The sequence below is a fragment of the Cololabis saira genome, chromosome 18 (assembly GCF_033807715.1).
Source record: "Cololabis saira isolate AMF1-May2022 chromosome 18, fColSai1.1, whole genome shotgun sequence".
NCBI classification, from domain to species: Eukaryota; Metazoa; Chordata; class Actinopteri; order Beloniformes; family Belonidae; genus Cololabis; species Cololabis saira.
Window position 1 is genome coordinate 36,225,147 of NC_084604.1, and position 16,600 is coordinate 36,241,746.

The following is a 16,600-nucleotide window of genomic DNA, read 5'->3' on the forward strand; positions in this document are numbered from 1 at the left end:
GACATTTTTGTTTTTATAATTGCATTACAGAAAATCACAATGTTCTAATTTTCTGGGACAGTCCTGTAAATATTTTTTTCCTTTCCCCCTTTCTCTCTCTTTTTCTTTTTCCTTTTCTTTTTTCTCCTTTCTTTTTCTTTTTTATTGAGTGGCGACTGATGGAGATGGTTCTATTGCTGAGTGTTGAGTGTGATAATCCATGGAGATGTGGTCAACTGATCAATAATCTCAGACACATTAATGCCGGTCTTGTACCGTGATGAGAGTTATAATTGGGGTCCAGGCCAGACTTCCTCCCAGGATGAAAGCAGGAGCTGGGCTGGTTGTTCAGACGAGACAAGACATCTCAGAAGCACCTGCTATTCCGCCTCTTTCACCCTGTTAAAATCTGCTTCACATACACATAAAACTTCACATAAAACTCCGTCCTTGTTGTACGTTGACACTCACCAGGCAGAAAACAGCCGTTCTGTTTCAGCTCCAAACAAACCTGCTGACGACGAGGGCCATGCGGGTGTTTACGTGTAAATAAAACATCAGAACAAAGGTCAAAGTTGCCTCACACTCTCTGAAGGAGTTTAGCAACAAGGAACTTCAGAAAAGTTTAATAAAAGATTGTATTAAGGCTCTAAGCTCTGTTCCTGCGACGGCTGTGTTTCAGGTTCTTCATGACCGGCTACCTGCCTCTGGGCTTCGAGTTCGGAGTAGAGATCACCTACCCAGAGCCCGAGGGAACGTCGTCAGGACTCCTCAACGCCTTCGCTCAGGTACAGCAATCACTCTACAGAAATAATAATAATTGAAGCTGCAAGCAGCGATGAACGGGCCCTCCACCCTTGTGCACGTTCAGGCTGCAGTGGAAGCTTGTATGACTTGATGTAGATTCTTCAGACCTGGACATTTAGCAGATGAAACCAGCCACGACTCTCTATATCAAACCATTCAAAAGATATGGCAGAAAATAGGAACTGTCAAATATGGACCAATCAGAAGAAGGGGCGGGGATAATTTGCACCAATTTTGTTCAAGGACTCAAAACCGAGTCCGATGACACCACCCACGACTATTTATATCAAACCATTCAAAAGTTATGGCAGAAAGTAGGAACTATCAAATATGGACCAATCGGATGCAGGGGAGGTGCGCTTTTTGGCGTCTATCGTCGCCACGGTAACGCTTTTGACTGAGAAAAGTAATGCGCGTCGTCGCAGGATCGAGAAGCACATTTTGATGTATTACACACCTGGGTGCATGTTACGGTTCGGGCCGTATTAATTGCCGAAAGAATGGCATAAATTGCGCCAAAATTAAACAATTGATTCAAAATGGCCGACTTCCTGTTGGGTTTCGGCCATGGCGCCAAGAGACTTTTCTTTAAGTTATGACATGATACATGATACAGGTGTGTACCAATTTTCGTGCATGTACGTCTAACCGTATTGTGGGGCTTGAGACACAAAGTTTTCTAGGGGGCGCTGTTGAGCCATTTGGCCACGCCCATTAATGGAAACCATTAAATATCAAATTTTTTGGGCACGTTTAGGGGGAAAAAAAAGGCCCTCCTTTCGTCGGAAGAAAAAAGAATAAAGAAAAAAAAAAACTCCTACAGATGCAATAGGGCCTTCGCACTGTAAGTGCTCGGGCCTTAATAACCACTTTATTCATCAGGGGTTTTTAACACTACAGCCCGGCTAAGGCATAAACACGGCTTTTAAAACTTCCATATCGGTCGGATTAAGACAACAATTCGAATATCTGGCAGTGCTTGTAAACGTACTGAGCGAGTGCTCCCTGATTGTATGAGAGGGTCATAAATCCTGGACAGCTCCCTGAGCCAGGAGAAGGCTTGGATGGATTCACTAAACGCTAATACTGTATTTGACCCGGTCTTTGTACGTTTTGACCCGTATAGAAACGTAATTCTCGTCAGTTGGGTGAAATAAGACCTGTTACAGATTACTTTTGCATTTATCTCAGTGTTTTAGTCGTTTCCAATGACTCTGCAATAACCGACATGTTATCGTCATACTTGTTCACTTCAAACGAGAATAATCTTTACAGTTCTGTGAAATATTAGCAGAGTTATTTAATGAATTGCAAAATCTCAAAATCTTAACATGAATATTGGTCTTATTTCTAGTTAAAATGTCTAATTTTTAGTAAAAAAATCTCATTAAACTTAAAACAAGACTCATCACCAGAAAAATAACTTATTTGACAATTTTCACCTGATTCAAGTAAATTTTCACTTAAAATAAGTAGAAAAATCTGCCAGTGGGACAGGATTTTTTTGCTTGTAATTAGAAGATAAATCTTGTTCCACTGGCAGATTTTTCGACTTATTTGAAGTGAAAATGTACTTGAAGCTGGTGAAAATGGTGGTTAGGGTTAGGGTGGTGATGAGTCTTGTTTTAAGTGTAAGGAGATTTTTTGACTAAAAATGAGACATTTTAACTAGAAATAAGACAAATATTCTTGGTAAGATTTTGAGTTTTTGCAGTGTGTAACTTTAAGTGATCTTTATCACTTAAAGTGGTGGTGGGGGTGGTGGCCGTGAGTGCGAGGGCCCGTTCATCGCTGCTTGCAGCTTTAATTTTATTTGTTATTTACTGTTTAATTGTGTCTTGCCGCTTTTAATGTTGATGTAAAGCACTTTGAATTACCTTGTGTTGAATTGTACTGTACAAATAAACTTGCCTTGCTTAACTGGACGACCGGCGGTTCATCCGGGTACGTCTGAAACTGTTATCGGCCAAAGACAGGAAGTTAGGACCCCTTATCCTCAACATCTGCGACTACGTCAACATGACATGATAACGGCGGCTGTAGTTGAATGTGACAGCAGGAAGTTCGCTGGCGTTTCCTCACCTCCTGGTCTGGTGTGTTTGCAGATCTTCGGGATCATCTTCACCCTCATCCAAGGGAGACTGACCACCGACTTTGAACCACTGGCTGGAAATCTGTTCCTGTGCGCCTGGATCCTCCTGGGAGTCCTCCTCACTGGTACGCTGCTAGGATACTAGGCTGCTAGAGGCTTCACGTGTTGGTGCTCAGCTTAACTCAAAATATCAAAACTGTAATGTTTTCTTCTTTTTTTGTTGTTTTTTTTACAGCCTTAATTAAGTCAGAACTGAAAAGACACAATGTCAACAAGGAAGCAGACGGAAACAACCTGCAAGCGGTAAGTCTGAACCACCTGCTCTAGCTATTGAAAGATCCTCGTGTTCGTTTGTCTGGTGTACCATAAAAAAACAGGGAAAAGAATCAAAGTTAATACAAGCTTTTATTATATCATGCACAATGTTATCCAGCCGGAGGTTTATACTTCTCTCAAACCACATAGGTAGGAGAGAAATGCACACCGTCGTAGGCCTGTGTTGAAAAAATCGATTTTCTAATTCTAAATCGATTCTCATATTAATTCCTAAAAATCGATTTGTATGTCTAAAGATCAATTTTTTTAATAATTTCTTTTTGATAAAATTTTTTTTTTTTTTTTTTCATCATTACATTTTTGCCTGGTGAACTTTAATCCCAGTAGTTTTGAAAACTCCTGAACTAAATGAACTTTTCTTTAGAGAAAATGCTGGACATTTCAGCTTAAATTTCTAAATGTTATATTAGTTCAATGAAGTTCATATCATCTATATTTACTATAGGTTGTTTGGTTTCTCTGTTATCGGATACAGTTTGTCATGAAATACCTGAAAAATGCTGGGTGCTTCATGTCCAGCTGTGTGTCTGGTGACAGAATGAATCAGACAAGCTAAAATAATGTGTTTACTGCTTGAGCTGTTGCAATTTCTTTCTTTTTTTGCACTTTAAATGGATATTGAAATGCCTATTTGAGTTATTTATTTCTTAGTTATTTCACAATAATTATTGTGAAATTATTATTTCAATAGTTATTTTACAGTCATATAATCCAGGCAACACTAACCCAAATCAATATCGAATCGGATCGGATCGAATCAAATGGTGAGAATCTATTCTGAATCTTAAAGGTATTGTGACATCATTTTTAACATGCTTTTAACACTATTAAAAGTCTTGGCCAACATCCCTCAAATGTGTCTAAAAGAGTGTAACAAGAAAAACTTCACTCTAGAACTCTTTTCCTGGCTTTTTATTACAGTGTTTTTTTGCGCCGTGAAAAATGCTTCCTTTCCCCCCTTTCCTGTCAATCATTGCTCCGCTCCTCCTCCAAACCTCCTCCTCCTCCAGCCATACGCACACAGCGGCGTCGGAGAGAGCCGGGAGCGACAGGCGAAGCATGCACGGAAAAGCAGCACGGCGAACCACAGCAAACAATCATAAAAATAAAGGCATGCAAGCAGCACTGTCCCCTTATCTTAAGTCCAGTCAGTGGCCGCGGGTCTTCTTAGCAGTTTTCCTCCGGTGATGAGAACAAAACAGGCTCTAAACAGCTCCGTGTTAAGCCTGATTTATGGTTCCGCGTTAAATCGACGCAGAGTCCAGCGTATGGTGCGCGTCGCCGCGTAACCCTACGCCGTAGGCTCTGCGTCGGTGTAACGCGGAACCATAAATCAGCCTTTATGGTGCGCTGGAGAGGAGAGGAGGCAGGGAGCTGGGTGGAGGGGGCGGTGATTTAGCGGGCCGTTACGTAACGGCCCGCCAGCAAACCACATGCGCCGTTTTTGCATAGTTATGCGGAAAATCCCAGAAAGCACACAATACACTGAATGTTAAAAGTTTGTTGTTTTTTGGGTGTAATTGATGTCAAGACACCCAACAAAACACAAAAAATCAAGAAAAATTTGTTTTTCATGTCACAATCCCTTTAAGAATCGGAATCGAATCGATTCTTGACATTTGAATCCATCCCCAGCTCTACACCGTCGTCATCAATCCAATCATATTTATACTGAAAAAGGGAGGCGTTTTGTACGTAGTAGGAGCCGATGTTGAACCTTATCTGTTGAACCTTATCTGGGAGTCCAACTGCAGTGAAAGAAACTTAAACATGTCACACTTTCAGCCATATATTTTCTGTTGTCTATCTCTAATCCGACATGACAACCCAGTAAAGATCTACGACAATAAAACCCAGAGAAAAACCGGAGGGACAGATCAATCTTCAGATAATCAGTTATAAGGTCATAAAACCAGGAGCTGGTTCTGCACTGAGAGCAAACATCAGTGCACAATCTTATAGAAAAAACCCTCATACTTTTAACAATTTAATAAAATCCTCACACTATCAGGACTTGTGTGATGGATCATGATGTCCAACATATGTGTTTTAAGTGAAACCCTGAAAGCTCCAGTCAGATTATATCTTTGCTCTGTGCGTTTCATCCTGCTGGTTTCCCACAAAGTGACTTTATGACCAGAAAGATCCCAGAAACAGTCCTTTGTTTGGGCCTTACATCTCTTTTTATGTCTATAATCCCTAAACAGAGAAACCTGTTAGATACTTTTTCCTTTTGAATACCATCTTGTCTTGGATTGTCTGAAACTGGCTTTAGTGTAAAAAGAGTCTTTGAGACAAACCAAACCGTTAAAGACTGATGGGGTTTGTTTTAATACCACGTTCCCACCGTCCTGCTGATCCAGCGCTGGCCTCCCCTCGGTGAGGGCAGTTTATCCAGGATCGTGTTTGTTTTCAGTCGCTGTGAGATCCATCCAGTCCAGGGTGTTTTTTATAGGTGGATTCCTCATAACCTGCCTTTTATGTGGCTTTTGCTGTTAAATGAAATTGAATACGATCAGCAGGAGCTGACTAAAGTTACAGGTCAGCTGTTCCATTTGTAGGATATTGATTTGGCGCCATCTGGTGGCCGTGGAGAGAATTACATCACATAATTTAGTACAAGAACAACCAGTTTTCATTAAAATTCATAGACTTTTTGTCCAGAATATTTAAAAATAGTCCATAAACCATTAATCTGTACATGTACGGAAGAGTATTAAGGCCATGTAGGAGAAAAAATATTTGAGAGGGGAAGATTTTTTTTTATTGTGCAACTTGATATTAATGTTGAAATACAATTTCGAGAAAAAAGTCGAAATTTCGAGAATAAAGTTGAAATACAATTTTCAACTTTATTGAAATGATGTTATAGTCTCAGAAGGTTCACTTTATTCTCGACATTTCAACTTTTTTCTCAAAATTTCAACTTTATTCCTTGAAATTGTACTTCAACATTAATCTCGACATTTCGAACTTTATTCTTGACATTTCAACTTTTTTCTCGACATTTCGACTTTTTTCTCGACATTTCGACTTTTTTTCAACATTTTAACTTTTTTCTCGACATTTCATCTTTTTTCTCGAAATTTCGACTTTTTTCTCAACATTTTAACTTTGTTCTTGAAATTGTACTTCAACATTAATCTCGACATTTCAACTTTTTTCTCGACATTTCGACTTTTTTCTCAAAATTTCAACTTTATTCCTTGAAATTGTACTTGAACATTAATCTCGACATTTCGACTTTTTTCTCGACATTTCAACTTTTTTCTCGACATTTCGACTTTTTTCTCAACATTTCAACTTTATTCTCGAAGTGCATAACGAAAAAAAAATATTCCTCCTCTAAAATATTTTATTTTTCTCCTGCCTGGCCCTAACACTCTTCCGCACTACATGTCTACAGGTATTTACAACACGTATTGTATCTGTTCTGCTTGAGTTGTATCTTTGCTCACTGCATTCATCCGTCCTTCTCTCACACAGCTTTCCTCTGAGTGTCCCGAAGACTTCCTTTCGGAAAATAAAAGTAACGGCGTCAAGCTGGAGCCGTCGCTCAGCTTCTCCCACGAGACCTCGCTGTGATCCGCCAAAAACCACCGAACCCAACAGACAACCGAGGAGCTGCCCTGTTAAAAAACAGCTGAGCGGAGCGCCTGACGGTGCACATGATCTCTGCTGCCAAGTGCAATCTCCTCGACAACCGGGAAGCCCGGGACTCTGGGAACGAGCCAGGCCTAATCAAGCACAGCCACATATCACAGAGGATTTACGTCAGGTGACTTTCTGTCTGCCATCGTCTCTTTGGGGCCCCTAATTCCTGCGTGGTGGAAGAGTTCCCTGTTGTCCTCAGAACTCTGGATTTCCACCAGGAAACACCACTGTGGACTGCTTTGTTCACTTTATTTTTTATGTATGTGAATGCATCTTTAAAGCAAAAAAAAAAACATCAACTGGTAAAACAAGCATGTGGAGCCGGGATGGTTTCCAGTAAGTGTGGCGCTGATCGCAGGAGTTTTTATCGGGCGTTTACTTGAATTCTTCTCAGAAGCCGTCAACTGCAGCAGAGAAAACTGTAAATGTTTCAACGAGCAGTTTCGGTTCATTTTGCACAGTTTAACCGAGGGGGACGTTTCAGACTCGAAGACAACAGTATACAGGACAGGAAATCCATGTAATTTTCATTTCCCATGTGGTTATTTTGTGCTTGTTTTCGACACAGGTTTACAAATGAAATACTTTAAAGCCACGTTATGTAAGAAAACAGCTTCACAGGTCCTGTAGTACCACGTAGTTCCACTAGAGGTGCACTTCACCGCGTCTCAGAGGCTGACATGTGAACTTTCCTCGGGTACACTGCCCCCATGTGGTCAGAGGTGGTATTGCCACTTCAAGTAATTTCCGAAGAAAGAATCTGCCATCAATCGTAGGGCTGGGCGATATGGACCAAAAGTCATATCTCGATATTTTCTAGCTGAATGTTGATACTCGATATATATCGATATTTTTTCTGTGACATAATTGGGGTTTCCCCCAAAGCATTATAGCATAGCATCTCTGTTAGCTTCATTTTTTTCTGAGGCAAACCCTTAAAAAACAGTTTTAATACAAAACCTTGTGCCAAATGTCACACAGGTTCCTTTATTAACAGAGGTCTGCACAATATCAAAATGTATAAAACAAATGAAATAAAAATAAACTGCCTGCATATATAGAATAAAAATGCTTCTTGAATAAAATAAAACAAATATCCCTTTCCTGCATAACAATTAAATTAAAATACACTGTGCAATTAATACAATGTAGACAGTAACAGGCAGACTTTTCCACTGAGGTTGACAGTTGTGCAAATAACAAAACATTTGTGCAAATCTCAAATAAAACATTCAAGTCAATTTGTCACAAAATAAGCTACATCAAAATCATATTTTTTTTTTTTTTTTTTTTAATAATCGATATAAACGTCTCATGCCATATCGCGTTTGAAAATATATCGATATATATTAAATATATATATATATCGCCCAGCCCTTATCAATCGTCTTCCAGAGATGTACTTTTTCAAGAATTTTTGAATCTCCCCCTCTGTTTTTTTAAAGCGCCACAGAGAGGACAGGATATAGAGGAATGTTGAGGCTTTTTTAAAGCCGTTTGTTTCCCAGTTAGGTCTGAAACACTACAATCAGTTAGTCAGAGTTCACAAGGTGATACAATTTCTGGAGGTCCTAATGACACGTTTGTCACGTGTTTTTCAGATGTATTACGACAGCTTTTTTCTCCATCATAAATTTATATCTCTGCTCATGAAAGTCCGTTTCGGAGCGTGGAGTCAGCCGTTAAACTCCCCTCCACCCTTCTCCTCTGCAGAGCGTTGCCATGTTTGAAATAAGTCCTAAAGGACAACAACAGGGCTGCAGGTTTTGATTGGGCAGTCGCCTCAGACTTGGGAGAAACTATCCGGTTTTCAGCGCTGACGATGGTGCAGAAGTACTGTAGGTATAAGTGCAGTATACTGAACTACCACTAGGGGCGACCTCAAAAAGTGTGGTAAATCCAGAATGTTTTATTCATTTTTGTCTTAATTATTTTATTTTTTTGAGGCACAGCTGCCTTCCAGGCGTGAGCTGTCACTTTAGCTGACTAGCACTTAGCTCGTCTGAGCTAAGCTTCTGACTTAAAGAAGGACTTTTATTTTAGCGGTACTCGGTTGTGCTGTTAATTACGAGTATTAGGGCCATGCAGGAGAACAAATATTTGAGAGGGGAAGATTTTTTTTTATTGTGCATTTCGAGAAAAAAGTTGAAATGTCGAGAAAAAAGTCAAAATGTCGAGATTAATGTTGAAATACAATTTCAAGAATTTCCATTTATTTCCATTTAATTATTTATTCAAACAGGTTAAAACAAAAACAAAATAATCAGAATACATAAAATGTATATACCGAAAAAAAAACAAAGAAAACCATAAGCAAAACAAAGCAAATTAAAGAGACAAATCTATATGTAAATAAATATTTCCTGTTTGAAAGGGTGCAGGATGAAGTTTCAAAAAACCTTTCTAGTCCTACCCCTTCTAATGTTCTGTTTTTACAATGTATTCATTTCACAGAATGAAGTCGAAATTTCGTGAATAAAGTCAAAATTTCAACTTTATTCACAAAATTTTGACTTTTTTCTCGACATTTCGACTTTTTTCTCGAAATTATACTTCAACATTAATCTCAACATTTCAACTTTATTCACCAAATTTGGATTTTTTTCTCAACATTTCGACTTTTTTTTCCTCAAAATTGTACTTCAATATTAAACTCAACATTTCAACTTTTTTCTCGACATTTCTACTTATTTCTCGACATTTCAACTTTTTTTCTCGAAGTGCATAATGAAAAAAAAATCTTCCTCCTCTAAAATATTATTTTTATTTTTCTCCTGCCAGGCCCTAATACTCTTCCGTAGTTCATTGTACTGAGAGACAACCGTGACCGTCTCTGGCTGGAAATCCTCCACCTTAACCTTCCAGGCTGATTAAAACTCAGCGGACACTTTTGCTCGACCTCCGCTGGGACTTGAACCCCCATGGGGTCCCGAACTCTTAGATCTAAGTGCTGGCAGTTTGAGTTACAGAGTACGTTCTGGTAGAAACATCTTAGAATAGAATGGATGGACACATTCGATGAATGAAAGGAAACGCTGGTTAGCATCATCGGTAGCTAAGATAAGCTAAAAGATTGAGTTGATAGAACCCAGAACCCTGAAAATCCAGAAAATCAAGAGGGCTTGCCACTTCTTTTTATACAGCCTGTGTTATAAACATATTTATGCTCTGAATCATACAAAATTAGATTAGTTTTTGTTTTAAATATGTCTTTTGTGTTTTGGTTTAACACAGGGGTCGGCAACCCGCGGCTCTTTAGTCCCGCCCTAGTGGCTCCTGGAGCTTTTTCAAAAATGTTTGACCTTTTTTTTTCTTTTTTTTCTTTCTTTCACGAAATTCTGACTATTTCCTCGACATTTCGACTTTTTTCTCAGCATTTTCGACTTTTTTCTCGACATTTCAACTTTTTTCTCGACATTTCGACTTTTTTCTCAACATTTCGACTTTTTTCTCAAGATTGTACTTCAAAACTAATCTTGACATTTCGACTTTTTTCTCGAAATTTCAACTTTTTTTTGACATTTACACTTTTCTCGACATTTCGACTTTTTTCTCGACATTTCAACTTTTTTCTCGAAATGCATAATGAAAAAAAAAATATTCCCCCAGTTCTAACTAATATAGAAACATGCAGCATGTGTTGCTTTCATTCTAAGGCTTTTTTCCTTTTTTTTCTTTTTTCCCTCTTTTTTTTCTTTTTTTTCTCTTTTTTTTCTTCTTTTTTTCTTTCTTTCTCGAAATTTTGACTTTTTTCACGAAATTCTGACTATTTTCTCGACATTTCGACTTTTTTCTCTAAATTTTGACTTTTTTTCTCGAAATTTTGACTTTTTTCTCGAAGTGCATAATGAAAAAAAAAAATCTTCCCCCAGTTGTAACTAATATAGAACATGCAGCATGTGTTCCTTCATTCTAAGGCTGATACAAGACTTTTCATTTTTTGCGGCTCCAGACATATTCGTTTTTTGTGTTTTTGGTCCAATACGGCTCTAAAACATGTTGGCTTGCCGACCCCTGGTTTAACCTGATGACGTCTCTTTCATCATTCGTAGTATTTCAATCTGAAAAAGTGGCCGTCAATAAAAGCAGATGGACTCATTTTGAGGAAACCTTAAACAATTTGATGAAGTAAAACTGAATGTGTTGTGTGTAAGATGGCTACAAACGCACAAATGTGTCAGAGTTTTCTGAAAAGCAAATAAAAAAACAACAACTACAAATACTATGGACCAAACAGAATGTGAACATTTACCGAGTTCAGCGCACAATGAGAAACACATGCACAAGATGTCATATGTTGTTTTTTTGTCCTGTGCGGTCCGTTATGACGGTAAGATCGTGTTTTGGTAATTAGACGAGGCATCGTTTCTACTGTGAACTCATGTGATCGAAGGAGGACAAGAAGCACAAGAGGAATAAGTGAAAATCTACTTCTGATAAAGGAATTTAGCCTCGAAAAGCTTTTCTTTACGACCGAGAAGTTAAGGTTTTATTTGCTTTTCTGGAAATGCTGCCGGATCTTGAGCTATTCTGCTCGCACACTTCTGTCCAAAATATAAACCGTCTCTTTCACTCATCGTCAAAAAGTTATTTAAGGAAAACAGCTTCGTTCACATGTGGTCAGTCACAAGTTTACTGGTAAATATTTTGTCACTACTGATAAAATAAGTCTAATACATTTCACAGTAATGTTATTTTTTTAGGTGTTTATATTGTCACAGTTTTCTGTCTTATTTTCCTGTAATTCAATCAACTTTAATCACTATACAAGTAACATAATGATGTTATTCTCCAAAAAAACATGTCTTGTTTAAACTTTTCTTGGCTGAAAATATTAGTTTTTCTTTTTTCTGGCTCTGTAAATCTTCTCTAGTTTTTGTTATGAGAACTTTTGTACGACACTAAACTCTAGACATCTTGGTCTTTACTTTTCCTGTTGGTTTAGGTTATTTAATTAATGTGAAAAAAATGCAGTAAGTAGCATCATGTAAAGTTATTAAAGTATTAACAGTTTTTGGTTCAAAAACAGATAATTGTTGTGGTAAAAAAGGATCTGGAAGAATCTGTCCTCGTCTCGGTTTTAGTCGGCCCGGCTTTATCCCAAACGGATGTCAGGGTTTGAACGTTTCTCTGTGTGTCGTAAATAAATAAGTAAATAAGATGCGTTCTTGGACTGTCAGTCATTCAGAAACCCCGTCTCCCGACTCATCTCAGACTGATTCCAGATCAGGAGTCTTTCAGCACCGTTTTTAATCTGCATCTTGTTTAATGGCCCTTTTCCACTAGTACCTACTCAGCCCGACTCGCCTCGCCTTTGCGCTTTCCCACTAGGGGTCTAACGTACCGAGTAGATAATTTTGCTGTAACTACTCTGCCGAGGTTCTAAGCTGCTGAGTCGGCTGTATCTGACATCATCACACTACAGGCCACCGATTGGTCAGGGGTTGGAGTCAGACGTCTGAGTCAGGATGTGACATCAGAGAAAGAGAGACTGGCGGCGGCTTCTTGTTCATTTTATTCAACAGGAAATGGCGGCGCAAAAGTCTGTTTTATGATCCAACTCTGAGGTGCAGATGTTCAGAGGTGTCAAGTAACAAAGTACAAATACTTTGTTACCTTACTTAAGTAGAAATTTTGGTTATCTATACTTCACTGGAGTAATTATTTTTCAGACAACTTTTTACTTTTACTCCTTACATTTTCACGCAATTATTTGTACTTTTTACTCCTTACATTTTAAAAACAGCCTCGTTACTCTATTTCATTTCTGCCTTTAATAAAAACTATCAGTTAAATTGCTCCATCCGGATAGAGTGAATTTGGTTGTGGTTGTTTCAGATGTTCTTGTCCAGTTTTGTTCTTACATCCGTTCCCTCAGATTCCTGCAACTAAACTTGGATGTACATTCCAATAAAGGTTAGGATAAATGATAACATGCCTCTGAAGTTTGACTTTTTGCACCATTACAATACTTATAGGCAACTAGTCATCATATCTCCTGCTCTCTGAAACACATGTTAATGCTCAATAGTACACATATATGCTTCTTTAATATATTTACATTATACTAAGATGCATTCATTTTCAATGGCTTTTGTCCTTAATGGCTTTTTTCCCCCTTACATTACTTTTACTTTTATATTTTAAGTAGTTTTGAAACCAGTACTTTTATACTTTTATTCGAATAAAAAACTTGAGTTGATACTTCAACTTCTACAGGAGTATTTTTAAACTCTAGTATCTATACTTCTACCGTAGTAATGAATGTGAATACTGAAGACACCTCTGCAGATGTTCATAAACCTGGTGCTGAGGAGAGAATTAAAAAGATCTAGACGGGAGATAAGGAACGACCAGATCCATCAGGAGCTCTGTCACTTCATAGCTGCTCAGCTACCAACGGACTTTTCAGCAGCACCGAGACAAACTAACAAAATTAAAAATCCTCGCCGCTTGAAGCTTCTCTCACTCTCATTTTTTAACTTGATATCAAACACAAGCCACAGATCCAGCAGCACATCTATCATCTCTTCCAGGTTCTACATCTTTAGTGTTGTCTTCTTCGTTTAGATCACACAATCAAATACGTCACAGCAGCTTCTCCAACCTCCTACTTCTGATCTGGGTGTTGAAAAGAAACGAGGGCAAGGTGAGTCGGGCTGAGTAGGTGCTAGTGTAAAAGTGCCATAAATGTTCAATAAAAATAAAGATTGATTGACTGATGAGTCCTTGAAGGGGGCCTGGGTGCTGGCTCTGGCCAGAGCTGGCGTTGGGGCTCGTCCGGGACCACCTCTGGAACGGGGATTGCTGGCGCCAATTAGGGCTGTGCGATTTTGGACAAAAATAAAATCCCGATTTTTTCTCTCTGAAAACCCGATTTTCGATTTCGATTTCGATTTTTTTGGTAAAACTACAAAAGACAATGGAATAAATTGTTTCAAATATTTTATCTTTATTTTTAAAGAAAAATAGCAAACAAATGTCCCTATTGGGAATGAAGTGCAATTGAAAGATACTGTAAATCCTCCTTGAGTTTAGTAAAGTGACAACATGTACAATTTTCTTGACCAAACAAAGATGACTAGACGAGTTCTGTCTGTAATGCAGCCAACTGAAAAAAAGGAAAATCCATTTTACGATTTTCCTTTTTTTAACATCGTCTTGATTAATAAATCCGATTTAGATTTAAAATCGATTAATCGCACAGCCCTAGCGCCAATCAAGTCTCAATTTTAGCCTATACCAGGTCTAAATGCTCTTGGGTCCCCTGAGAGCCCGGCATGTTTAGCAGAAGGCCGATTCCTCATCTGCCCAAAGTCTTCACCACCTCCCGGCGGAAGCGCCTGAACAGAATAATTGTCTCTCCTGCTGGGCGATGCGTTCTGTCGGGGTTTGGATGAGTAGGACCTGTCACACCGTGGTGAGGTTGTCTTGTCTTGGGTTTGTTTTGTCCTGTTTTATTTTGAAAAGTAATTCTCTCGTTTCAGGTCCCTTGCCCTTCCTCATGCGTCTCAGTCTGATTGCTAAGTGTTTCCACCTGTCCCCTATTTCCCTCCATGTGAAATAGTTTAATTCCTCATTAAAGAGTGATTTTTTGCTTGTTAACTTATATCCTAGCTTAGATTCATAGTTCTTGGTTTTTTCCTCTTTAAGAGTGATGTGTTTGTAGCCAAATTATTTTATATAGGCAGGTTTTTCCTCCATATGGAGCATTTTCGTTTCTTTTTATTTATTTTTCCCTCCTCTTGGAGTGTTTATTGTTCTCTCTATAGTCAGATTATAGGGTTTAGTTTTGTTTATAGCCATTTGTTTGTCATTCGGTCCGAGGTCTCCGGTGAATTCAATAATAGCCTTTTGTTATCTAATATCTCTGCATCTGAGTCCTGCTTTGAGTCTCGGCCTGACAGGACCCAGATGCAGGAGCCGGCAGGATTACCAAAAACGTGATTTATTTAACAAAAAGCGCTGCTGAGCAGGAATTGCACAAAAAGCAAGAGCATAAACTTGATAAAAACCCCAAAACATGGCATGAGACGTCTTGGAGACAACAGAGCGGATCGGTAGGAAGCAAGGGAAAGACAAGACAAGACAAGATATACACAGAGAGCTTGACGTGACACAAGTGCACAATCAGGGCAGATGGGAATCAAGGGAAGACAAGACCAAACCTAAACACAAGGACATGGGCTTTCAAAATAAAACAGAAACCTAAGTACCAAAACTGGAGAAAAAAAAACGTGACAGATATTCAAAATACGACGTGTTGAAAACAACAAATGAATCAGTTTAGCACAGACTAAAATATAAAGAGAACTGGACAAATCCCCTGAGACCTCACTAGCTGGTTTTCTGTAGAGTAGTCCAGCCCTGGTCCTAGAGCACCACAGTCCTGCACGTTTAGATGTTTCCCGCTTCATCAGACCCTGATACAAAGAACTGTGTCATCAACAAACTTGTGACGAGCTAATGATGATAATTAATTACGATGCAGGGAAACATCTAAAACAGTGATTCTTAACCATAGCATAACACTTGGGCTGCGAGCGCCACCTAGTGGGCCGCAAAATAAATTCAGTTTTGTACGTGTGGGCCGCGGGGGCGGCGGGACTGCATAGCAACTCCCAACCAAATGAGGACAAGACACTCAGCTAGCTGTACGTGTAATAGTAAGATAAATTGTGTGTATTTACAGAGTAAATCCTAAATTTTGCACAGAGTAGGTTTAGATCCGCCAGGATCAGGGATCTATTACTTGGGTCTGCGCCCAGAGCGAGCGAGCGCGGCGTGATCATTTATCCTGATGCGGCCGGCGCGGCTCGGGCTTGCGGGCTCCGTCGTTTACTGCTGAAGGATTGTACATGTAGATGCAGGGCTGACGTGTCTGCTGGACTGGACTGTTGGTCGGGCTTTCGCAGAAGCATCGGAAAGACTCGGCTGCTCCACAGCCAGAGAGCTGCGGGCTCCTGCCCGTCTCAGCTGATCAGGCTCGGATGAAACCTGACGCGCTGAGTCCTCTGACAACTGATTCATGTAATATCTTAAAAAAAGTAGACCTACAATCAAACTAAGTTTTGTTCCCGCTCTATTTTTAAATATGCACACTTGTATGCTTGTGTGTGTGTTGTTGTAAGGCAGCGCTCCGTGTGTTTAGACGGCACCTTTCCACACGGTGCGGTGTGTGTGTGTTTTAAATACAGAAATGACACACACAAAACTGAGCGTGCGTCTTTCCACACGGCGCACGAATGGTCGTCAAAATACGGTAATTAGCTTGGCTCTATATACAGAGATGAGAAGCGTAACAGGTGGAAAGGAAAGTTCAACCCAGAATGGACAGATTCATCCTGGTTCAGTCTTCACACTGGGACAAAACCAGTGTCTCATACGTTCAGAGACTGTGGCTTTCAAAGTGCGAAAGTGAAACGCCACTGAAACAAAACAAAGTTTTTCATCAAACATATTCACTCAAGTCTGAACTGAAGTCACAGAAAATAAGCTGACCATCTTAAAACATGTTTGGGTCCACATACAGCTGTGAGGCAGCTTTCTCCACAGTGAACATAATTAAAACTAAATATTGTTCCAGGCTCATCAATGTTTATATTCATTTATTATAAAAATGTGTTGAGACATTAACAAAGAAAATGGGAAATTCAAACTGCTGGTAGAGAAATAAAATAAGATAGCATTTGAAAAATAAAATAAAATGTAAGTGGCAAATATGTACGTTTT

The 16,600-nt window shown here is 39.2% G+C and overlaps 1 protein-coding gene across 3 annotated transcripts in view; it reads left to right on the top strand.

Annotated features, from left to right (window-relative positions):
- The window catches only part of flvcr1 (FLVCR choline and heme transporter 1), a 30,631-nt gene extending 21,301 nt beyond the window's left edge, over positions 1-9,330 (top strand). For all 3 annotated transcript variants that reach the window (XM_061746587.1, XM_061746588.1, XM_061746589.1), the window contains 4 exons: positions 662-767; positions 2,892-3,003; positions 3,114-3,181; positions 6,701-9,330. In XM_061746587.1, coding sequence (XP_061602571.1) covers positions 662-767; positions 2,892-3,003; positions 3,114-3,181; positions 6,701-6,799 — 385 coding nt within the window. In that variant the 3' untranslated portion in view covers positions 6,800-9,330. The remainder of the gene's footprint in view (positions 1-661; positions 768-2,891; positions 3,004-3,113; positions 3,182-6,700) is intronic.
- The last annotated feature ends 7,270 nt before the right edge of the window (positions 9,331-16,600 follow it).